Here is a 25389-nt window from a genome sequence, read left to right on the forward strand (position 1 = left end):
TTATATGCCAAGCTACATCCTGATAACATTAGTCCTAGTGGTAAAAAAGAAACATTAGTCCTAGTGGTTGACAAGGATGGACCTCCATCTCTCAAATATGATGTCATCACCACACTAACTTGTGCACTAAGCATTTACCTGAACAAGACTTCAGGCTGGACAACAGTTGAGAATACATAGTTATGGATTTCATAAAATAGCCACATGTACAGCCCTTAGACATATATTTCTTAAATGTCACATCTCTCTTTCCAGTGGACTTTGGATACTGTTCATTTTCTTCATGAACACCATACTTCACAAATTCCAGTTCTCTGAGATGTTCATTAAAAACAATGCAATAAAAAGCTTATGCCAAAGTCAATACTTTTAAGCAGTTTATATTTTGATATCTGTGTAAAAAATAAAGGCATTGAAATAAACATTTAAATTTGTTAAACATGTTGAAATGCACTTTTAGAGAATAACATTCAAATATATGTAATGTTTCTTAAATACAAAACTGATTCAACATAAAATGTGGTCATTCAAGGACTGTACCTCTAATTATATTAAAAATATTAAGTATTTACTATAAAAAATCATTTTCATATTTCGAGTTTTAAAGATGGATGAAAATGGAAAGAGCAGTACCTGCCCATTACTTAAATATCTGTGTATGCCTGCATAAAAATACATACACAAACAAGGGTTCTTATGACCACGTACATGTATAGTCTTAAATTCAGCTGATTTGATTATTTAAGTACTTAAATTAACACAAGTCTGGTTACAGTTCACTTTTCTGTTATCTACATTGTTCATAAATGGATATCTGCACTCCCAATTTCTTTCAAATGCAATTAATTTGGTATGTCTTTCTAACAAAAATATTTAAAAAACAGCATTATTTTACAAATAGCATCTTGTACACCATTTTCTCTTCTGGGTTAAGTGTCAGTAGAAATTTTGAAAATATAACTTTCTTCATCTTGGGAAGAAGGAAAGCCAATTAACTAAGCGGGTTAAGAAATATTCCTAGGCTTCCTATTCAGTGCTTCCAAACACAAAATATATCAAAGAAACAATACTTGTTTTCTGTTTTAACTGTTGTAACAATACATTCAACAAAAAACTGTACACTTTAAAACTAAAGCCATATTCTGTTACCAAACAGCTGTCATTTGTATTTGTCCTTTAAGTAAACAATTGTGAATTTCATTTAACTACTGTATCTGGACCAGGTCCATGGCAAATAAGGAAACACAAAACATTCATTTTAGGGCAGATGATTGTGCACTGTGTTAAGATGATGCCAATAAGAGTACAACTTTGGTTCATGCAAAGCTTGCCTTAATGGCAACACTGTTGATAAAAGCAGCACCAGTAATTACCACGATTGGTTGCTCACTTTAGCCCAGCATCAACCATGTTCCTCCCAGAGCACTAAATGGATGCTATGGTCAGGCATACTTGTAGCAAAAACTAGACCCTTATCATTTTCTCCATCAAGGCCATTCAGCCAAGCTATTTCACCAGCCAAGAAGCTAGAACCTCTCTTTGACTTCCTATACTCTGGCAATGGCCATCGACCAATCACTTTTTCTGTTCTGAGGTCCATTATGTAGAGATAATGGTTGTCAAAAAGTAGCGAGAACACCTCTCCAAAGCTCAGAAGGGACAGGTTTGAGTAATCAGGAGTTTTGATAATCCTGTAAAGAAACAAAAGAATGATCATTTAAATACAAATTAACTGCTTACATTACAATTTACTCAATAACATTTTTATTTGTTGCACTTACAGCTCATTGTTCCCAGTGACTGTAGGGCATTCTCTCTCACTCAATAGACCCATGTTAAACTCAGAAATGACAGCCCTTTGGCCCAGTCATTCCTTCTATGGATGAGCAGTGCTTTCCAACTTTCAGTAAACTTGGGGGGTGTGCACTTTAAGGCTTTACCAGGTTTCCTTCATAACCCCTCAGAAATAGGCATACAAGCTCTTGCTTCACCATTTCTGGACACAGATGAGAAAAAAATATACAAGGTTGAGGTATGACAAAGTAGCTCTAGGAGAAATATGAGACAGCACATAATCTTCCACAAGACGTTGTGCAAATGGTGCTTAACAACAGACTAAACTATCAAGTGCCCAGGAAAAAGAAGACCAAGACATCACCAGCAGGATTAGATGAATTTCAATTAGGATATCTATTAGATGAAGTCAGCCTACAAATATACTATGGGGCAGCAAAGGCTTTAGTCATCCTTCTCAAAATAAGTTGGACTGTCGACCATCTCATCCCAGGCTGATACATACTAGATCCCCCTGGAATGACACCAGCTATTACATAAACTGTTAAAGTCAATTACCTTCTCCTTATACCTAAGCATTATTCATCATCTTAGTTAAGGATTCCAGTCTTTAACCATTTGACAGTTTGACACTCGTTAGTGCAAGTCTCAGACTAGTGAGACTGAAGAGTGAAAATGTGGACTTACATAAACCAAGTCCAAGATTACAGTGTCTACTGAATTTTATTTATTTATTTATTTATTTATTATTTATTTTTTTATTTTATTTTACATTTGTTAACCGGGAGAATCTGACTGGATACATGTCCATTTTCAGCGGAGGCCCGGGGAGAAAAGCTCCAGGTACATAACAGACATATGAACATTGTTAATGCAAAAAAGGAAGATAGTTGAGTTCTAAATACAATATAAAGATACATCACATCTTGGGAAAAAAATAACAGCAGCATATAAAAAAAAACAGTTACAAAGGCGAGGCGCCTTGTTAAAAAGCGGTTAAGGATAGTGAGGTAAGAGAAGGGTAAATGATAGTGGTTAATCAGGTTTGGAACAGGGACATTGCCAGAGAGTATTGAGATGGGGTTTAAGCTTTTTTTTGAATTGTAGGAGTGAAGGTTCTGAGGTGATCATGGTCGGTAGGGAGTTCCACATTTTACCTACAAAGTTTGAGAATAGAGAATCCCCAGCAGAATTATTGGGTTTGGTAGTTTGAGCTAAGATCTTATTGGAGGAGCGTAAAGATTGCAGGTTAATATAGGGGTGAATGATGTTTTTCAGAGCTGGTGTTTTCTCTGGGTGATACAGTATCTGGTGAGCCATTTTGAGTTGGTTGAAATGGAGTTGGCTGGAAAACTCTAACCTCCCTAGTTGCTTCAAGTTAGTGCAGTGGTGCGTTCTAAAGGTGGAATTTGTGGCAAATCTAGCTATGTGATTGTAACAAGAAGCAAGTTTGTTAAGGGTTGTCTTGTTTAGGTTTGTAAAAAGGGGGGAGGCATAGAAAAGAGTTGATAGTAGGTGTGTGCTGGCAATTGTAATTTTAGCGTGAGGAGTGAGAAAGTGTTTTACTTTATAGAGAGAGCCAAGCTTTTATTGACGGTTTTGATGGTTAGATTGAAATGGGTGTCAAATTTAAGGGAGTTATCAATGGTAACACCTAATAGCTTTGTGTGAGTTTCTGGTGATATAGTGATTCCATTGGAGGATGTAATAGAGAAGGTGGGGGGAAGAGTCTTGTTAGTGGGTGAGAAAGTAAGTAGTTTTGTTTTGTTGGGGTTGAGAACTAGTTGACGACTTGAGAACCATTTTTCTATTAGGTTGAAGGTGTCTTGGGTTGAAGCAGTGAGGTCTGCCAGGTTGGAGGCAGTGCTGATGATAGTCGAATCATCTGCATATTGAATGCATGTGGCATGGGGGTGATTGTGGGCAGGTCATTAACAAAGATGGTGAAGAGAAGAGGGCCAAGAATAGATCCTTGGGGAACTCCAAGTGTAACAGGTAGGCATGTGGATAATTTGTCCTGCCATAGAACAGCCTGTTGCCTATTGGACAGGTAGGATTGGAACCATTTCAGCGTGGAATTGCTGAGTGATAGTTTTTTTAATGTATGGAGGAGTTGAATGTGGTTCACCATATCAAAGGCCTTGGAGAGGTCTAAGAAAAGAGCAGATGATAGTTTATTATTGTTTCTGAAGTTATTGATGGTATTAGAAAAGGATAGTAGGGCTGATGTGGTACTGTGATTTGGCCTGAAGCCATGTTGGGGGTTGGCTAGAATTTTATTTTTGGTGAGGTGTTCCATCAGTTGTTTGTGGACACACTTTTCCATAATTTTGGCCAGGGGTGAGAGTATAGCTATAGGTCTGTAGTTTGTTAGCTCTAGTGAGCTACCACCTTTATGGAGAGGAATAATGTGGGACATTTTCCATATGGAGGGGATGAAGGCTTCTGACAAGGTATGGTTTATGATTATGGAGACGGGATAGGAAATGGCCTCAGCTGCTTTTTGCAGAAACTCAGCTGGGAGAAGGTCAGCTGCTAGCTTAGTGGGTTTTAGTTTTTAAGAAGAGATGTTATAGAGGATATGGGTACTGGATCAAGGTAAATAGATGATCTGATGTAGTTGTAGTATTCTGCTGGCATGGGTAGTGGAGTGGGCTGGTTGTTTGTTTGAATTGTGTGGCCAGGGATTGTATAGTTTCTGTGAAGAAACTATTGAATGTGTTAGCAATGTTTACAGGGCACTGTTGTTTGCAAGTTGTTGGAGTGGGGGTGGTTGCCTGGCCTGGGTGCAGGAGCTTGTTTAAGCCTGCCCAGAATTTTTGTGGATTATTAAGGTGTTTGTGTTGGAGGTGGAGGAAGAAGTTTTTTTTATCATTTAAGATCATTCTTTTAGTTTCATTTCTAAGTTGCCGGAAGGTTTGGTGGGAGTGTGGGTCTTGAGGTACGCCATGTGACCCACATCTTGTTTCTAGATAGGATTTTGTTTCCTTAGAGAGCCATGGTGCGGTTTTGGTTTTAGTTCTAATGGACCGTAATTTTCCCTTTTCTCTTTTGGCATGGTGATCAAGGAGTTGGTATATATAAGCTTGAGGAGGTGTGGGGAATCGACTCCTGCAAAAACAACTACAAAGGTTTTAGTTCTAATGGACCGTAATTTTCCCTTTTCTCTTTTGGCATGGTGATCAAGGAGTTGGTATATATAAGCTTGAGGAGGTGTGGGGAATCGACTCCTGCAAAAACAACTACAAAGGAGAACAGAGATATTCAACATTCACTGTTCTCATGTACTTTCATATCCTCCATATTTCTGAGGTGCACACTTAGGAGTCTCAGACTTATGACAGGAAGCCATTCCACTCAACCACAGTCTTGCAACACATACACAGAAAGTTCCAGCATGTCTCCCTGCAAGTCCTTTTGTGTTTTGCAAAGCAAGTCGTTCACTCTTACATGAGCTACTACACTATCATACTTGCCTTGGGAAAGGTTCTTAAGAGTCCTTGCAATGTCCACAATCCTTGCTCTCCAAAGGAAGCTTACAGTAAGCCTGTCATTTTCCAGTCTGGCGAGCATGGAATCTTCTTGCCTAACTACAGTTCTGCAAGTAAACTAACCATAACATCAGATGTGTGAATAGATCTCTCTTGCAGTAGCTTAAGTTATATGGGACACCCTGAAAAAGGATTAGACCAGTCAACCAGCTTCCAAAGCTTTAAAGCACCTTCCACATGCCCTGGCCACTATAAAGCTCAAGGATAGAAGTATCAAATCAATGGCTGGGGTGCCAAAACCTCAAAGCCTTCTTGTTTCAGAAAAGGGTGACCAGAGCCCTGCGAGATGAAGGAAGAAAAAACACACCCTGGCATAAAATAGCAAAAAAAAAAAAAAAGGGTGGAGGGAGGGTATGGCGCCTGCTCTAACAGTAAATTTGCTTACACGAGTGTACTATGTTCTTAATTAGATCTCTGTTGCAGTAGTAAAAGCTATGCGAGATGAACACCAGAACATTGAAAGGAAGGGATGAGGAAGAAGGATCAGAGTCCATGAAACCCAGAAGAATAGTCCTAGCAAAACCTGCTGGGGACACAGAAAGAATCTCATTCATAGTGCTTGGTAACGGTGTTTACAGGTGAACAAACACTTGGCTTTCTTATATTTCTGAAGTCCACCCCTTTCCAAAAAAACATGGAAGTAGCTAAAGCTCTTAAGTTTTTCCAGTGCAAAAATAAGATCCCAAGCAGCAGCCACCTTCCTTCTAGGTGGACAGATATATAAACCCCCTGTCAAAAACTGTTTCACTTGAGGTAGGGTAGAAAGGTGGGACTTTAACGGTAGACCAGCTGAGATGGCCTAAAGGTGAGTCTTGAGAGAATAATAAGAAAGACCAGAAGATAATCACTCAGACTAATATTGTAGAACTAGGGAGTCCGACACCTTGAGAGAGTCCTGGTTCTTCTCATGGCACCAGTTAGGAAATCTTTTCCACTTACCCATATATGACTTTCTAGCAGGAGGTTTCTTTTGTCTCCTTGAACACCTGATGCACTTCCTCAGAAATAAGGTGCCTAAAAAGGAACTAAAATTCTATGATCCAGTCAACTGAAGTTGAAAGTAAATGTGTCTCAAACAATCCTTGTCTTGTGAAAGTCTTTTTATTTTTTATTGCATTTTAAATGAACATGAAATAAATGTATAACTAAATATTATATATATATATATATATATATATATATATATATATATATATATATATATATATATATATATATAAAATGAATTCATTACAATGAACTGGAAAAATAAAAATGTCCTCTTTTTCTGAACTTATTTCCTTAGCAAAAAACTTATGTATTAAAGAATGAGACTACGTACAACTGAACATCAAATGTCACACATAGGCAAATATCTTGGCAAAAACTTTGAAACTTACTGGAAAAGTTTTAATGGTCTTGTTCAATGTTAAAATTTGTTGTGGACTCCAACTCTATTTTCTGAGGAAGTCTGTGATAACTGCCCTTGGCCAGTTTCAAACGAAAGGAGAAAAGAAAGAAAAGTGATGGTCATCACAATTTTTCTTTGAGTTATTCTGAACCTTTAGAAGAGTCCAGATCATCACAAGAAAGGGTAGAAAGGCATAAAGGAACATTCCCAACCATGGAAATGAAAAGTATCAATCTTCTAGGCCTGTGTGAAGGAGTGCAAGAGCAGAATTTCTTTAACTGCCTGTGTTTGCTGGAGGCAAACCAATCTATTTGAGGAGTTCCCCACAGATGAACTAATTCCTTAAAGAGGCTCTAGTATAACTTCCATTCAAGAGGGTCTGTTCTAGTCCTGCTCAGCTTGTCTGCAATATGTTTTGCTTAAACAACATGTAGGTAGCCTGGAGGGATAGCATGAACTAAGTCCAATTCCCAACCTACTACAGCTACTCTGCAAAGGGGATAGGGAAGGGACCTCAGTTTACATACTTACATCACTGTGATGTTGACTGTGTTTACTAGCAGAAGGCCTGGTGTCCAAAGATGGTTAAGAGAATTTGACAGCAATTGTTAGAGCAATCATTTCTTGGACATTTAAGTGCTTTGTCTTGCTTGTTCCAGATGCCTAGATGTCCATTCTTTTGGACACAACTTCCAAAGCAAAGTCTGATGCACCTTTGATTATAAACTGAGAAGGGCCAGCAGGGGAAAAAGGGAGACCTGGGTTGCTAGACAACTGATTCACCCACCAGAGTATCTCATTTTTCGAAACTCCAACATTGGAATTTGAAATGAAAGGGTGTGCTGGTGTTGGTTCCAAAGTGATATGACAAACAATTGAATTTTCCTCATGAGAGGTCTGGCCAAATGAATTATGAGAATAGAGGCTATAAAGCCTAGAATATTGAGATACTTCCTGGCAGATGCCAAAGTCTGGTTAGAAAATATCAGAAACTGTTCCTTGTAACATTCCCTTAGTTCTGAGGAATAAAAGCCATCATGAGGGATGTGTTCAGTATACATCCTAGAAACACCATCTTGTGAGATGGGCTGAAAAAATACTTTTCAGCTCCCTATTAAAATATTGATAATTGTACAGCTCAGTGCTGCAAAGCTGAAAAAAAAAAGACCAAAAATACAGGAGAAGTTTGAATACTGGACATCACTCTTCTCCTTTAAACTTGTTTTGTGCAAGGGAGCAAGCCCTCTACACCTCTCAAACTTGTATACACCAACTCAAGATTGCTATATCTTGGAAAAAAGGGAATATTCTGCGAAATGTCAATCTCAGACTTGGCATATGTAAGTCGGGTTCTTCGGCCATTTAGTCTCCACATTATGAGACTTGGTATTATGATTCCCGTTTATGCATACGAGTACTGATTTGTCTATATTTATCAGAAAACCAAGGCTGAGACAAAATCCAACCCCACCACCTCCAGCCAGAGATTGACAATTTCTGAAAAACGTCTGCAGAAATAAGGCAGCCATCTAAATATGGAAAAATATGAATGCCCTGCAACTTGCTATGGGCAGGAGCCAGGCTTTGTTAACACACTCAGTGCTACAGACAAACCAGTGGACAAAGCAGAAAACTGAAAATGTAAACCAGACACACAAATATGTGATAAACTGTTTGAAATCTTTGAGAATTAGAATGGCATGTGAACGTTTTGGAAAAAATAAAGGTCCAGGACAGGTCTTCAGATTCCTTCATTCTTTGGCACCAGAAATATCCTGAATAAAAGGTTTTCCCTCTTAGTTCTGGGGAAAATGTTCTATAACCCTCTAATACAGCATCTGATCTAGAATAGGAAGGAAAAGGGAGGTATGATTTACTGAATGAAGAGGAATCCTTGGAAAAAGAAGGGAATCCTACTGCCACTTAAAGTTTCTGAAAGATTCCTAGAACTCAAGTGTCTGAAGTTATCTGGTGCTACAGAGGAAACTGAAGACTTAGACTTAGGAAAGCTTTACAGGATTTCCAAGGTAGGAAGGGGAAAGCATATGAAGGGGCACAGTCTGTTTTCTTAGAATATCCTTGGTTTTGAGAGGACCCTCCTTTCTTCTTTGAATCTTCATGTCATGGTTTTTGCCTGTGCCTTGATGGGAACCATTATGCTGTTTCCTGAAAAAGGAACCTGAACTGGAAGAATGGTATCTATTATATTTTGGCAAGGAAGGTTGAAAAATCTGGGTATTGCCCATGAATTAAAATTTCTCATTTTCTACACATTTTAAGGATATGAGGGGAGTATTCAGGATCTCTGCTTTGACATTCTCTGGTAAATTCTGGGAATGAAATCAGGAAAATCTTATCACTGACCAAGTGGAGCTGTTCTAGAAGCAAAATCAGCAGTGCTATGAGCACATTTTAGAGAATGCTTAGTTACCCGAGACACACAGGATACTAATAAGTTCAGAGATGCTTCAGTTTCTGAAGAAAGGAGGCCAGCAATTAACTTCCTAACATTGTCAAAAGTAGCCATTAGAAACGTGAGATATAAGCCTGAAAATTCACTATATGTTAGGCTAAAGTGGAGCAAGTTTTTTGGCAGAAATTACTGCAGGATCTGACTTGAGGTTAGAAAAATTATTTGAAAAGAGAAGGGTAATATGGGGAAAACTGCAGTGTATACATATTTTTTCTTTTTGGAATCCATCTTGTTTTGAGATGGATCCTGAAAGCCTGGGTCTATCTTTAGCTTTCTTTCTTTGCCAGCGTAGAAAGTTCCAATGTGGAAGATCGGAACTTGTGCCTAATAGGGAACGGCACAAATAAGGGGTCTGCAGATTCTTAGTAAGCAAAATTATATAAAGATGTTTAATTTTAACTGGCTAGTAGCTATAGTTTCATGGATTCAAAATGTTCTACCTAAAAGCTTTTACAATAGAAAAGAATGAAGTTTCTTGTGTTCAGGGAGACAAGACCTTAATTGCATAGTCTTCTACGTATGTGTGTTCAGAATTAAGATTATTCTACTCTGCTGAATTGTGTTGCATGAAGCTAATTTTCACTAAAATAAAGGGATTTGTGTGACTGGTGCATGTAATATAACTATATATAATTTATCAGACTTTCTAGGAACAGGTGGCTGACCATCAGGGCAAATGTTGGATGCAAAGGAAGCACGCTATAAGGCTAGCAACACAGGAGCTGCATGTTGAGGAAAATCCACCTATAACAAATCATAATATTTTTGATGGAATTCTGATACTTCTTTTGTTCTCATTAAAACAAGTCCTTCACTTTTGCAATAGTATTAGAAAAATATAACTCTTCAGGAGCGGAATCTTAAGAATAACTTTGCTCAGAGTAAGAATTTGAAAATCATATTCTATGTTTAAATCCTGTCGCTCAGACGGTGGATCAGAATCTGAGAGCAAGGCAAATCTTTTCCTTTTTAATGAGGGGAAAAACTAACCATATACAGATAAAAAAATGTAAATAAATCATTACCAAAGCCCATTCCAATCTTCCTTATATGCTTTTGGAGAAGATAAACAGCTAAACTTATGTTTCCTTTTTCTGTCCCCCCCCCCCCCCAAAAAAATAGTGTGACTTGAAGTATGATCTGTTCCTGAAGAATGAAGTTCCTCAGAGCAGTATAATCTGTTCCAGAAGAATGAAGTTCCTCAGAGCGGCATAGTGAAGGAGCATCACCAGGTCTCCTCCCTACAGTGATTCTCCCTTCCCCAACAATGGTAACTGAACAGCTGCAGATGATGTGCCTGACTCACAGTCTCTAATGCCGCCCTGAGGTGCAGCACCAGAGGGACAAAGAGAAAGTAATGAGCAGGCTGAGGAACAACAGATAGCCATAACAGAGTCTCTAATCAGAAGCTTTAGTCAAAGGGGAAGCCAGAGACAAGACCAAAGCCCTCTCATATAACTTTTCTCTTCTTATTACTCAGGGATGGAAAGACTGAGTTAATGGGACCCAGGTACATGTCCTTGCCACAAAAGGTGTCTGACAAGTGGCTACTGGCACTTTGAAGAGATGGTTTTCTCTCCTGACAAAGCAGTTAAGTTCTGAGTTAAACTTTTTAGTGACAATTACCAAACACACTAGTCCCATTCCCTGACAACACTTTTTGACATAAAAGTAACACTGTTCCTCACAAAACATTTAAATAATAAGGGAATCCCCAGACGGATTCAGGACTGTCTGTTGACAGAAAAAGATGTCTTACAAGTGGGTACTGGAACTTAATATAGTTGGTGAAACAATACAGCAGGAAAAAATAAGTTTTGAGGTAAATATTTTTAATGACACTCTCAAAACCACAAGTACTGGTCCCTAGCCATAAGTTTTGACCAAAAAGTAAAATGTTTTTTCATAAAAAATCAATTATTTGAAAGACATTTTGAGCAGGGAACCAGGACTGAAAAACGTCAGATGTGAGATAAAAGTTTAGTGATAACCAGAAGTCCTAGCATTTAGCAATATTTCTGACAGTAAAGAGCAACTTTTCTTCTTTTTTTCACAAAACTTGAAGTTGAATGTATTCCCTAGCATGGTACTTATCTATCCAACCTTGGTGAAGCATCAGCTGGCTGTCTATCACTAGAGGGCTACACCTTAATGGTAAGTAAGTTCTGAAGTTTTGGTGACCTAGCGACTGATTTTATACTGCTCTCCTCAAGCTGTACAGTGGCTAGGGCATATGCAAGGTGATCAAAAGCTCTGGAAGCAGTCCAACTAGTTCAGTCCTTCACAGGATGTCCCATATAAGCTTAGGCTATTGCACAAGTGATTTAATAATGAACAGCTGAGTCACCAAGCAATACAAAATTTTTACCAGAAACTAAAGTTTGAGTACTAGTATGGGGGCTTGATCATCTGTTAGTGCTTTCTTGAAGTAGGAATGCGTGGAGTAGATGAAGAGTTTTTGCTAACACCATCTCTTACTAATTCTAGGAAGTTCAGATAAGGATTTTTTTAATGACATCATCGTATGAGATTTTGATGCTGTCCATATGGGGATGCTGCAGTGGTTTAGGTGAGAGTGTGACAATGTGATGCTCATAGTGCTCTATAAGCCAGGTAAGGGATACCTCCAAATTAGCTAGGCATTTGCATCATTGTAGCCACTATTTACCAAGTTAATTAGGAAATTATCAGTGAGCATAAAGCAGTTACTACACTGTCATAAGAAACCAAATGCAAGGAGGCTGGCAAAGGAAGGGGAGCTAGTCTGGCGATACTCTGTGTCTAGTGCTTTGAGTGGTAGTTCCCTAAATGTAAATGTTATGGGAAGACTGAGGTGAATACTAATGCTAAAGTATTAGTTGTGCCAATAGGGCTACTTGTAGTGAGCTGATGACACCAGTGCAGCTAGAGGCAAACCAGACCAACTAAGCGCAGATATCAACAATCAACAAGCTGGTAAAGCCCTGGGCACAATCTAGCTTCATGTCTATAAGTGGACCTATGATGATTTGGCTGTGCTGATTTAGGGAAAGAATGAAAATGTGCTCACTACATTATTCAGCTACAATTTCTGCAGCACCGCACTGAGCTTGGCACAGTGCAATAAACTAAACATATAGAACTAGTCAGGAACCGCACAATTTCAAGCCAATAATGCCCAGTGACATAGACATGGAAGCAATTAGCCTTCTCTCACCAGAATAACTACACTTTCCAGGACTTTCCCCACACCTAGGCAAACAGGTTATTTTTAGATTAGTTAAACCTGTATAACAAAAAATAGGAAAAAAGTACTCAAAACACAGTTTAGACTGCAAACAGAGCATGGCAATTAAGTGCAACAAAAATTTTTACTTCTCTGCAGTAGATGAACTTCAGCTTTGCGTAAAACCAGTTGGAATGCACTCAAACAAGTGCCAGATGGTAGTTGGTGCTTCCCCTGAGATACTGGTATTTATTTACTTTATATATTCTATACCAATTGGATTCAGTTTATTCCTACCTTTTCAGAGTAGGTGTCTTTTGGGTTTGTTTCCAGTTCTGGCACCGCGTCTTTTTCTATTTAGGTCCTGCTGGGTCAGTTACTATGAATCTGGATAGTATTTTGCAGGGTATGTGTGCTGATAGAGAGGATATCCATGTCTTCGGACTGGAATCCATCTCAAGCAACAATATCATGGATCAACAGACTGCCCCCTCTAGTAATGGATGCCAATCTGCTTTTTTTGATTTGGAGAAAGCCCTTAAGGGGCTGAGAGCAAATATTTGGCACCTACGTCTTTTTAAGGTTTATTTACATAAAAAATTAGTACCACGTGGACTTAGAATTAAGTTAAAGCCCATGGTCAGCAGATCTGAAGAGAGGCTGACCAATGAGTGGTTTGAGGCAGTTCAAGAAGGATCTATGAAGTTTGTACAAATATTGTCAGATTATTATGAAAGGACAATAGATTCAAATATTGCTGAGATTAAAGAGTTAAGCAGTGTTTGTAAACAATTTGAATCGAATAGCAACTATGGCACGTTGGTAGCCAATTTATCTAAAGAACTGACTCAGTATGACAAATTGACGAAAGACAGAAAAGTCAAAAAGTTTAATCGGGACGTCAATGATTATGCCAGGGGACGCCTTTGAACTTCAGAAGTCAGTGAGATTTAAGGATATGTCTATGGGGAAGGGCGGTGCGAGAACTAGGAAACGACCCAGACCAATTCTTAAAAATAGGGAGCAGCCATATACCAGTACCTCGGGTGATGAGTCTTCCCCCACTGATAGTGAGGGTATTACCTCTGACCATTCACCTTACAAAAAAAGAAGTAACATACCTACCCCTTTTGGGGTAAGAAGAAACGACGCGGGGGGAGGAAACACCACAATAGGTTCAGATTTGGAATCAATGGATGGAATAGTTAAAGCTTTTCTAAAATAGATGAAACTACTTTTCACAATGTGCTTAATTTGTCTAAGGTTCAGTTAACATTGGAACAAGAAAAAATACTCAATAAAGGCTTAGGGTTTGTACCTGGCTTCTTTTGTGATCAATATCAAACAGTAAATGATGTTTTGGAATTTTGCCGTTGTTTAAACTTAAAGATATTCTTTTCTGATAAGATAAATAACACAGCTCAAAGATCTACTGATTTTAGGTTTCTTAAATCTACATTTCAACCTCCTGCCAATATGCATGTCACAGCTTTTCAACAGGCTGTACTTAGGGACCTACATTTTCCACCTTATGGCTTCAATATTCTTCCAGATAACATTCAGCAGACTGAAAGACAGGCACTTGAGGAACTAAGAAATAACAATGATATTGCAATTGTTAAGGCGGATAAAGGTGGGGCAGTAGTTGTTTTGGATATGGATTACTATACACAGGAAGGATTACGACAGTTATCTGACAACAAATGTTATATGAAAATGGACATTGATCCGACCACTACTTTCAAAATGGAGATTGATGAGTTCCCGAGTAGTGCAGTTGAGAATGGTATTTTGTCCAACACTATTGTTAAACATTTGACAGTAAAGGATCCTAATAAACAGATACTTTACTTACTGCCGAAAATACATAAATCCTTGACCTCCCCACCTGGCCGTCCTATTGTGTCTGGCTATGGTTCTTTAACTGAACCACTTTCAGCTTTCTTGACAGAATATTTAAAACCATTGCTTATTCACGTAAGAGCTAGAATCAAGGATACCACACAATTTTTACAAATCATAGCAGATACCGAACTTAAACCCAATTGGCTACTTTGCACATTGGATGTAAAATCATTATACACCAGCATCCCTCATTGGGCAGGTCTCCAAGCATTACAATACTGGCTTGAAAAATCAAATCTATATCGACCGGGATTTAATACACTTTTGATCTGCATGTGTGAGCATGTCTTGAATAAAAACATATTCTTTTTTCAAGGTGAATGCTATTGGCAGTTACAAGGCACTGCTATGGGGGCATCTTTTGCCCCTATATATGCAGATCTGTTCATGGCCTACTTGGAGGAATACCTAATTTATGATACATCTCACAATATTTACATTGTAGAAATGGACATCTGGCGTAGATATCTTGATGATTGTTGGATGGTGTGGCGGGCGGATGCGGAATATCTTAAAGAATTTGTGGATTATCTTAATAGCAATCTTTGGGGCATTGAATTTACTATCAATAGTAGCAGGTCCAATATTGAATTTTTGGATGTTAATGTATATAGGAAGCCTGATAACACACTAGGCACTAAAATATACAGGAAATATCCTGAATACAATACATTGCTACATGCCTCAAGCATGCATCCCCGCCACACTGTCCGGAACATCCCTAAATCTCAATTTTGCCGTATGAAAAGAATTAATTCCAGTCAGGAGGATTATGAGATAGCCAGTTCAGATCTTGCAAATAGATTCTATGATAGAGGGTATTCTGTTTTTGATATTAAATCTGCAAAATATTGGTCTGATAAACAAACTAGGGACCAGCTTTTACAATACCAGGACCATCAGACAAACAAAAAAGGTGATGAGGTCTTGAGACTGGTTACTACATATGGCAGGAATAATCAGATTATCAGAGGAGTGGTGGACAGAAATTGGAATATCTTGATGGCTAATGATATTCTTAGACAACATCTTGGGACACGTTGTCAATTTTCTTACAGAAAGGGCAAAACTTTAAGTTCCATGTTTTCACATTTCAAACATCATGGTAGTGGAGGGGCAAACAGCTCACGATCATGGGCAAAGAACTGATAGGCACCTTTCCTTGTGGACATTGTATGTCCTGTTCGGATATCAACAAAACTAAATCTTTTAGTAGCGCTAACACTAGTAAGGTTTATGACCTTAAATTTTTCGGGAACTGTTCAATGAGTTGGGTGATATATCTTGCCACTTGTCAATGTTCTGCATTTTATGTGGGCAAGACTTCTCGGCCTCTCAAAATTAGAATTGGGGAACACAGGAGTAACATTAGAAACAAGAAAACAACTAATGCTCTCTACCTACATACAGTCAAACACCCCATGGCAAAATTTAAGTTCACTATTATTGATCGGATTGTTGGTGATAGGAGTCATCAACAAGGTTGGGAAAACATTTTGACACAAAAAGAGAAATATTGGATTGTACATCTGGGTGCATTATTTCCTCCGGGCATTAATGACCACCTATAGCATATTCATATTGATACATATCTTTTTCTTCTTATGACATATATGATCTTGTATAAAACCACTATAAATATATATATGTTATACTGATGTAGGCCATTCATACTATTCTTGCTGATCACCAAACATATATAATATCTTTTTGTTTCACATATACATATGATCTGATATTAGTCAGTTTGTTGGAATGATGTTCCATAACATCATATTCAGTTTTCTTATTTAGGTATGTTTTTCATTTAGGTATGCCACTATGCAGGTTTTTTTCATACACCATTTTTATTTTGTTTATGTATGTTTATGATTTTGTTCTTTTTGAATGTGTTTTTACATTATTTTGTGTTTTCACAGACCAGAAGATCACAATCTGGGGTGTTGGTTTCATTCAGTCTAATAGGTTGCATTTTGATTGGATGATTGGTTTGACCGATACTATAAATGGTATCAGGTACTTTTGTTGGCTTTTTATTCATTTTTCTTTGCTCCACTGAAGAAGGGGAACCGAAACCGGTTTGGAGCAGGATATATTTTTATATATCCTATGTGTACTTTATCAATAAAATATTTTTGGAACATCACTTGCTGGCCGTTGTGTGGTTTGAATAGTTTGGTTGGCCGTGCATTGCTCCACGTGAGAGGTTTGGCGTGCTTACAGTTCAAAGGAGTCCAGCCAAAATGACTCCAAATCGTGCACTTTCCTGTTAGATCTTACTCACTGTGGTATATATAACAACTATGGATGCAACAGAAAGGATATAATATTCTAAGCATGTGACAACTACATATATATATATATATATATATATATATATATATATATATATGATAGCAAGCATACAATACAACAAAAATGTATTGCTGCATGACCCAAATCAATTCCCTGATACATACATGTGAAAATCCAGAACTTGAAATTACTGTTTCTACATGCTCCACTATGTTATGATATTAAGTGCACACTGTCCCAGGTTGTGACCCAAAATGTTCCTGGGACCAGACTTCCTAAAAGTGGATTGAATAAATGAATAAACAACCCCCAACTACCAGCGGGGCAAAAAGGGCATCCATTAATTTGACATTAATTTAAATTCTATTCCGCAGCTTCTCTATATATACAACAGAAAGTATGCAACAGAAGAGTTTATAGTATTTAAAGGCCTCGGCCACATCAGAGTCTGTAATCTGTAAAAGCACCACCCTGAGTATGGGATCTCTGGACTGTGGAAATCCTGAGTCACTGGTGACATCCTGTTTAATTTCTCTTCTATCTCTTTCTCAAATGCTTTTTTTTTTTTCTGAAGGCAGGCTCCCAGACGTCTTGGAGGATGCCAGAGAGGCCCTAAATGAAGCTACCCCCTTTTTTTGTCAGTGAATGCCTGGAAAGAATGCTGGCAGTGATGGGCTGTCCACAGAGAAAATGTACAGTGGGGAGAGAGGTGTGTGCAATGCTCCAGTCCAAGGCTTAAACACACTTGCTGTGGTAGTCTTTAGAAGGTATCTGTTTACTACAGGTGAAAGAGTTATTAACTTTAGAAGTAGTTTCTTCTGTACTAGAATCTTTGCCACACATTTATAGATTATTGTGCAAAAATGAAGGCAAATCCTGTATGTGGCACTTATCTGTCATGGACTACATACCATAAAAGGATGCAAACACTACTGCATGGTAAGACGGATCTTAAGATGGTATTGGTCGATGTACCCTTTATTTTAACAATGCCCCAGAGAGAGCTTTAGAAAACTGGCCAGCCACAAGTTGCCGGCATGGCAGGTTATCACAAAAGTGAAGACTACAGTAATAATACTATGATAAACACAGAAAGGTTTTAAAAATAAAACTTAATTTTAAATGTAGCAAAAAGAAAAGAGTATGTAGGTAAGATATGACACACAGATCTTATTTGTTTGTGTTTAAGTTTTTCAAGAATTGTGTCTATAAAGAATTAGCTCAACATAGAAATGAGGTTGGATATTACTGGTCTATAATAAATTAGCCCAACATTGTATTACGGATGGATATTACTTCAACACAAAATGCAACACAGCTGCATGTAACACTGAAGAAAAAGTTGTGTCTTACTATAACGTTCCATCTGTGTTGCCGATCTTCACTAATCCTTGACTGTGGGCTCGGTTCCGAGCCTTGGAACAGACTCGGCCATTTATTTCAACTTGTGCCTTCCAAACTCTCGAGCTAAGCTTTTACCCATAATGCTCCTCTCAAAATTACCTCAGATCAAGTTTGCCTAAATTAGTGGCAGACAAATAGCAAATAGGAAGAAGAGACTAGATATGTGCCCATAATATGAAGCCAGTCCTGGGAGAATTCAATCAACTAATAGTCTCACGCTGGGGGATGGAGGGAGGGGATGTCACGGATTAGTGAAGATCGACAACAGAGATGGAATGTTATGGCAAGACATAACTTCTATATCTGATGTTGTCAATCTTCACGTAATCCTCCGATGAACGAAAAAGAAACCAAAAACTCACTGGTTGGATTCAAGACGCTCTCCACAAGATGCTGGAATATTTTTCCTTTTATTTACTGATAGACTTGAAGTGCGTTCAGTATCATGCACTTTTCAGCAAGTGAATACTCAACTTCTTCAGAATGCAAAACAGTGGAGCCTTCGTGAATCCAACCAGTGAATCTTCACGTAATCCTTGACTGTGGGACAGAGTCCCCAGCTAACTAAATCTTGGGAGGTCTCACAGAAGAATAATGTCATCTGAAGAGGCTCTGGCATGAAAAACCTGTAGAAGTTGCCACAGCTCTAGATGAATGGGCCTTAACTGGGCCTGAAGGATGGAACCCTTTTGACTGCCAAGTAAATGTAATACAGTCTCTAAGCCATTTCACCAAGGTAACCTTTGAAACTGGATTGAGAGAGAGGAAAACGAAACAACTGATCGGATTTTCTGAAGTCTTTTGTTCTGTGAAGATAAAAACGTAACTGTCTGTGGACGTCTAATAAATGAACGGAGTACTCCCCCTTTGTTGGAAAAATTAGGGAAAAAGACTGGTAGCTGAAGAGTCTGATTGACATTAGATTCTGAGACTACTTTAGGTAAAAAGGATGGATTAGTCCGAAGGGAGACGCTGTCTGAGAAATATTATGTAGAGTGGTTTGCAGGACAAAGCCTGGAGTTCAGATACTCTTCTGGAAGATGTGATGGCAACTAAAAATAAAGTTTTCCAAGTCAGAAACTTAAGTCACAAGTAGCTGATGGCTCAAAGGGAGTCAAAGTAAGGGACTGAAGAACTAGTGTTGGATCCCACAAAGAAACAGGTTCTTTAAAAGGCAGTCTTAACATTAGGACTCCCTTTAAGAAGGCTTTACAAAGTTTTTGTGACATAAGGGATGGCCCATCAAAACCCATATGGAAGTTCGAGATTGCTGCTAAGATGGACTTTAATTGTTGAGGTAGAAGAACCAGTCTGACAGAGGTTAGCTAAAAAGTCTAAAACCTTATGAATGGGGTCGTTCAAGAGTCAGGTTCATTCATAAGGGCCCAACTTGCAAACTTTTCCCATTTACTTTGATACAGTTTCCTACATGAAGGCTTGTGATGGGCCACAATGATTTGATGGATAGGAGAGGAAAGGGAAGGATGCCTGGCAATCATGAGAATTGGAGAAGCCAGGTTCGATTCACAGCTAGAGCGTCTTCTGCGTGAAGAATGAATGGGCGTACCTTCGTTGAAGGTTGTGTGTCAGGGCTGGTAACTCGGCACATAAAAATCAACTACCAATCATTAGCGGACCGGAGTTCCGCTGTGGCGACCCCTAAGCCGAAAGACGCAACAATGCTGTGAGCTTGAGATGTTGGATGTTCGGATGAACCATGTCCTCCGGATGGGGCAGCAAGTCTGGAGCTGGGTCCAGTATAGTACCGTTGTGTACCTACCATAAATGTAGATGCTTGAGTGTATTCACTGTTGCAGTCATTACACTTGGGTTATCCTGCTGGCAGGCGACCTGCAGTCGGCCCGAGTTCCAAAGTCTTGGTCCGGCGTCGGTTGCTGTCGCCTCTTCCCTGACGTCAGTGCACCAGGGGTATAAAAGATGCAACCAACGCCATTTTCTTCAGTTTTTCTTGCCCCAGATGTCAGGTGCCCTAAGATAGGAAGGCTGAAAAGATAAAATTATGCCCAAATACATGCATATATTACTATAAACATTTCCTTCATCTATAAGCAAATACACCACATAGGTTGTACAGAGATGAGAAGTACAGAAAAGTCCCAGCAATGAAAAAGGGGGGATGGTGGGTGGATAACCTGGACTGCAACAGTGAATACACTCGAACATCTACATTTATGGTAGGTACACAAAGTACAGTTTTGTACCTACCATAAATGTAGATGTTCGAGTGCCAATACAGCTGCAGTCATAACAGATGGGTTTTCCTGCCGTCAGGCGGGTCCTCGGTCGGCCGAATTCCAAAGTCTAGGTCCGGCGTCGGATGTCGTTGCTTCTTCCCTGACGTCAGTGCGACAGGGGTATAAAAGAACCAGCCGACGCCATTTTCTTCAGTTTTTCTTGCCCCAGATGTCAGGTGCCCCCAGAAGGAAGGCAATACATAAATTTATGTAATAATGCAATGCAATATAATCAAAAAACAGTAGTTGCAAGCAAATACACCATAAAAGAATACCCCAATCAGGTTGTATGAGGAAGTGTTAGCCATTAGGCCTGTCCCAAGAGGGGAAGGAGGGAGGGAAACCTGGACTGCAGCTGTATTGGCACTCGAACATCTACATTTATGGTAGGTACAAAACTGCATTATGTTCATCGTGCATACAGCTGCAGTCATAACAGATGGGTAGAATCCCAAAGCTAAAAAAGGGGTGGTAGGCACTAAGTGGAACTAGGAGGAGCCAGGATGCCCTGCAAGACTGCAGTGGCAAAGCCTGCTCTAGATTTGGAGTATAATGGTAGGTGATAGTGCTTGGAGAAAGTATGTACAGAACTCCAAGTGGCTGCTTCCAAAATATCTTTGGTAGGAACCCCCCTGAGGAAAGCTGCAGAGGTAGCTGTGGCCCTTGTGGAGTGAGATCTGATGCCTGCAGGTACAGTTTTACCATGAAAAGAGTAACAAAAGTGTATGCAGTGGGCTATCCATTTTGAGACTGTCTGTTTGGAAATAGGCTTCCTTTGAGCACCTGTAGCATAGGACACAAAGAGTTGCTCTGATTTTCTGAAAGGCTTTGTTCTGTCCAAATAATAACATAGCTGTCTGTGAATGTCCAAGGAATGTAGTAGTCTCTCCCCTTTGTTTTGAGGATTAGGGTAAAAGGTAGGTAAGTGGATAGCCTGATTCAAGGCTACCCTGGATACTACCTTTGGCATAAAGGAAGGATTGGTTCGTAAGGAAACTCTGTCCTGATGGAAAATGATGAAAGGCTGCACAGCCATGAGGGCTTGTAGTTCCGAAACCCTGCGAGCTGAGGTGATAGCCAGAAGGAAGGCTGTTTTCCAGGACAAATATTGCAGTTCTGTTGAAGCAGCTGGCTCAAAAGGAGGCAAGGTCAGTTTTTCTAGAATGAAATTGAGGTCCCAAGCAGGTACTGGTTGCTTCCTTGGGGGGTTTATATTCTTAGCCCCTCTGAGGAACTGTCTTAAGAGGGGGTGAGAGAATAAAGGAGGATCAGTGTTGTATTCTGCAGAAATGGCTGAGGCATGGATTTTGATGGAGGAGAATGAAAGTCCACTGCTTAGCATCTCAGCTAGGTACTGTAATATTTGAGGTAAATTCAGTATTCCAGGATTCTGACCCTTTTTCTGATTCCAGGCACAAAACCGTTTCCATTTTGCGGAGTAGACTTTTCTAGTAGAAGGCCTTCTGGCCTCCAAAATGACATCCTGCACCTCCTTGGAGAGTAGGGTCTGTTGTGAATTTAAGGAATCTTCCATGCGGCTAGATTGAGTGTTTTCAGATGACTGTGAAGAGTTTTGAAGTTGTGCTGAGTCAGCAGAAGAGGCATTAAAGGCAGGATCCATGGTGGGGAATGCGTCAGGCTCCTCAGGAGTGGGTACCAGTGTTGTCTTGGCCAGTCTGGAGCAATGAGAATCATCTTTGGTCTGTCTGCTCTGGTTTTTAATAGAACTTTGGGCAGCAGAGGAAGAGGTGGAAAGGCATAAACTGTCACTGTTGTCCAACTGAAAGAGAGTGCGTCCACTTTCCAGGCCTGTGGATGAAAGGTCCTTGAGCAGAATTTTGTCAATTGGTGATTTCTGTGGGTGGCAAAGAGATCTATGTCTGGCCTTCCCCATGCTTGAATTATCTTTGTAAAAACTTGAGGATGCAACTTCCATTCGTGTGGATCTGTCATATTTCTGCTTAGGTTGTCTGCCAGTGTGTTTTCCTTGCCTGGCAGGTACTGTGCTTGAAGTTCGATTTGTAATTCCAGAGCCATGTTCCAAAGAGACATGGCTATCCTGCATAGGGGATATGAATGGGTTCCTACCTGTTTGTTTATGCACCACATTACTGTGGTGTTGTCTGTCCTTATCAATAGCTGGCCTGGATGCAGTAGGTCTTTGAAAGCCATAACAGCATTTATTACTGCTAGCATTTCCTTTTGATTGATGTGTAGGTGCTTTTCTTTTTGGGACCATTCGCCCTGAATGCACCGATCTGTCATGTGCGCCCCCCCAGGCGTAGTCCGAGGCATCTGTTGTGATGACTTGATTTGCTTGAGGCTTGCAGAATGGGAGACCTGTGTTTCTTTGGCATGCTTGAGCCCACCACATAAATTCCTTTTGAAGACATGGAATCAGTGGTATAATTGTTTCCAAACTGTGGCTGTGTTGAGACCATATGTTTTTTAGGTACCATTGAAGTTTCCTCATATGCAGCTTTGCACATGGGATTAGCAGGATGCAAGATGCCATGAATCCCAGAGCCTGCAGGATTTTCATTGCAGTCAGCCTGGTGAAGGTTGCCAGTTTTCTGAAGTATTGAGTAGTTGCCCTTGTTTCTCTGGCGTGAGGTAAGCCATCTGGGTATTTGTATTCAAGCTGGCACCCAGGAAAATTATTGTTTGAGAGGGTATTAGCCTTGATTTCTTTTTGTTGACTGTGTATCCCAGAGAATTCAACAACATTAATACAAACGCCAGATGTTTCAGAAGTATGTGCTTGCTGTCCGCCTGGATCAGGCAGTCGTCCAAATATGGGTATATTTGTATCCCTTGAAGTCTGCAGAAGGCAATTACTGATGCCAGGCATTTCGTGAACACTCTGGGCACAGTAGATAAGCCAAAGGGCAATGCAGAGAATTGATAATGGGTTGAACCTGCAAGAAATCTGAGGTATCTTCTGCAATCTTGTCTGATTGGGACATGCAGGTATGCCTCCTTGAGGTCCAATGTTACCAGCCAAGACTCCTTGCCCAACATGGGAAGAAGCTGCTGTAATGTGAGCATCTTGAATTTTGGTACGAGTAAAAATTTGTTTAGGATGGATAGGTCCAAAATAGGTCTCCAATCTTTGCCCTTCCTTGGTACCAGGAATAGTCTGGAATAAAAACCTTGACCCTGTTCTTGTGCAGGTACCTCTTGAATAGCTTTCATGTCCATGAGATCTGAAATTTGTTTTTGTGCCTCTGCCCTTTGATTGTGTGGCAGGTTTGGCATGCCTCTCATTTTTGGAAGGGTGTGAAAGTGGAATCTGTAGCCTCTGTCTATAATGTCCAGGATCCATTTGTCTCTTGTGACAATATGCCAATTTTTTGAAAATAATGCCAGTTTTCCGCCTAAAGGTGCTGCCATTTGAGCCTTGCTTGGCATGCAAAGGGGAAAGTCATTGGTTCTGCTTTCTGAATGGCTGTGAACCATCCTCACCACCTCTTTGTGTAGGTGCTTGCCATTGTCTGCCTCTAAATGATCCTTGAGATTGCCCTCTACCCCTCGGGCGCCTGTATCTACCTCTTTGGGGTCTGTTTGTGGCTGGAAAGGACCAATTTTTTGAAGGCCAATTTCTACTGAAATGTAGAGGTTGTACCTGTAAGAAATCTTTCACTGTTTGCATTGATTTTGCCTTTTCCTCCATTTTCTTTAATACCTCCTCAGCTTTAGCACCAAACAATACATCTTTTTGAAGAGGTGCATCTAGTAATTTAGCTTTGACATGATCGGGTAAGGTTTGCTCTTTGAGCCAAGCATGTCTACGTATGACTGATCCTGTAACAGCAGCTCTACATGAGGCCTCTAAAGCATCAAAACCACATTGCAAGGTATGTTTACCCACTTGATCTGCACTATGTAACAAATCCTGCAACTCCTTCAAGTCTGGTTGTTCAGGTTGTGACATTTTGCTTTTCAACTGAGATAACAGAAACTGTTGATACTTTAACATATGGAACTGACAGTTTAATGCCCTCATGGTTAAGGTGGCCGAGGTGTATACCTTTTTCCCCCACCTTTCTAAAGCTCTGGAATCTCTCTCTGAAGGGAATGGATTTTTGGCAGTGGAGGCCTTAATTCCCTTGGGACCCTGTGAAATGGTTTCTGGGTCAGCCGCATGGCTTTTGTATAGGAATTGGTGTGAATCAGGAACCCGGTAATACCTGTCAGGCTTGACTGGAGCTGGAGGTAAAGAATCTGGGTTAAGGCTGGCCTCCGAATACACATCATCTAGTATGTCTAAGACAGGAGGTATAGCCAGAGGCCTGTGCTGAGGGAGCAAGACGAAATCCCTAAGCCTTTTCTTGGAGTCTGAGTACTCTTGGCCTTCCCAGTGGAAGTGTTCCCTCAAGGTATGTAAGGTTTCCCCAAAAGAGTAATCCTCAGGGGGGGAGACAGAGGGAATGGACTCCTCTGCATCAGAATCTTCAAAAGGGGAGTATGAATGTTCCTGGTCTTCAGAATGTTCTGAAGTAATGGAGGCCTGGTCCGAGGAAGGGTATTCTTCCTCCACTCTGGGCCTTTTGTCCGAGGGGGGTTGAGAACCCCTGATAAGAGTAATCAAATCCTCAGCCATTTTGAGCATCTGCTTTTTGGGCATGGGGCCTTGAGAGGGGCCCTGTGGAGCTTGTCTTTTAGTATGCATGGCTGCTTTAGACTTAGTGAAAGCCTTAATGGAAAAAGAAGAAGAAGGCCTGAAGACACCTTGAGAGGTGGCAGGCCTGTCTAAACTTTGAGTTTCCCCGCCAAGAGTGGCTTCGGTATCTGTAGTCGGGGTGTGGGCCGAAGAGCCTGCGACCTCGGGCACAGAAGACACCGCCAATGAAGTGTCATCGGTAGTCAGGGGCTGTGTAGGCACCTCGCTGAGAACCGGAGCACCTGTAGTCGGCTTTAGCGTGGTGTCGGTAGAAGTCGCGGACCTCATATGTCGGTCCTTATCTTTACATTTTTTACTCAAAACTGGAGTCGGAGTATCCGACGACATAATGTAATTAAACTTTTTGCCAAAATAGTGTTGGGTGAACTCCGCCCGACGCTTAATAGTGCGTCTGTTGAATGTAGCACAAAAACGACAGGCCGAAACGTCGTGG

General features: G+C 40.1%; 1 protein-coding gene across 2 annotated transcripts in view; it reads right to left on the reverse strand.

Annotated features, from left to right (window-relative positions):
• Positions 1-364: 364 nt before the first annotated feature.
• The window catches only part of FBXW2 (F-box and WD repeat domain containing 2), a 513384-nt gene continuing 488359 nt past the window's right edge, over positions 365-25389 (reverse strand). For both annotated transcript variants that reach the window (XM_044060728.1, XM_044060727.1), the window contains exon 7: positions 365-1691. In XM_044060728.1, the coding sequence (XP_043916663.1) occupies positions 1403-1691 (289 nt within the window). In that variant the 3' untranslated portion in view covers positions 365-1402. The remainder of the gene's footprint in view (positions 1692-25389) is intronic.

Source organism: Protopterus annectens, chromosome 2.part0 (assembly GCF_019279795.1).
Source record: "Protopterus annectens isolate FY-2018-M chromosome 2.part0, PAN1.0, whole genome shotgun sequence".
Lineage (NCBI taxonomy): Eukaryota > Metazoa > Chordata > Ceratodontiformes > Protopteridae > Protopterus > Protopterus annectens.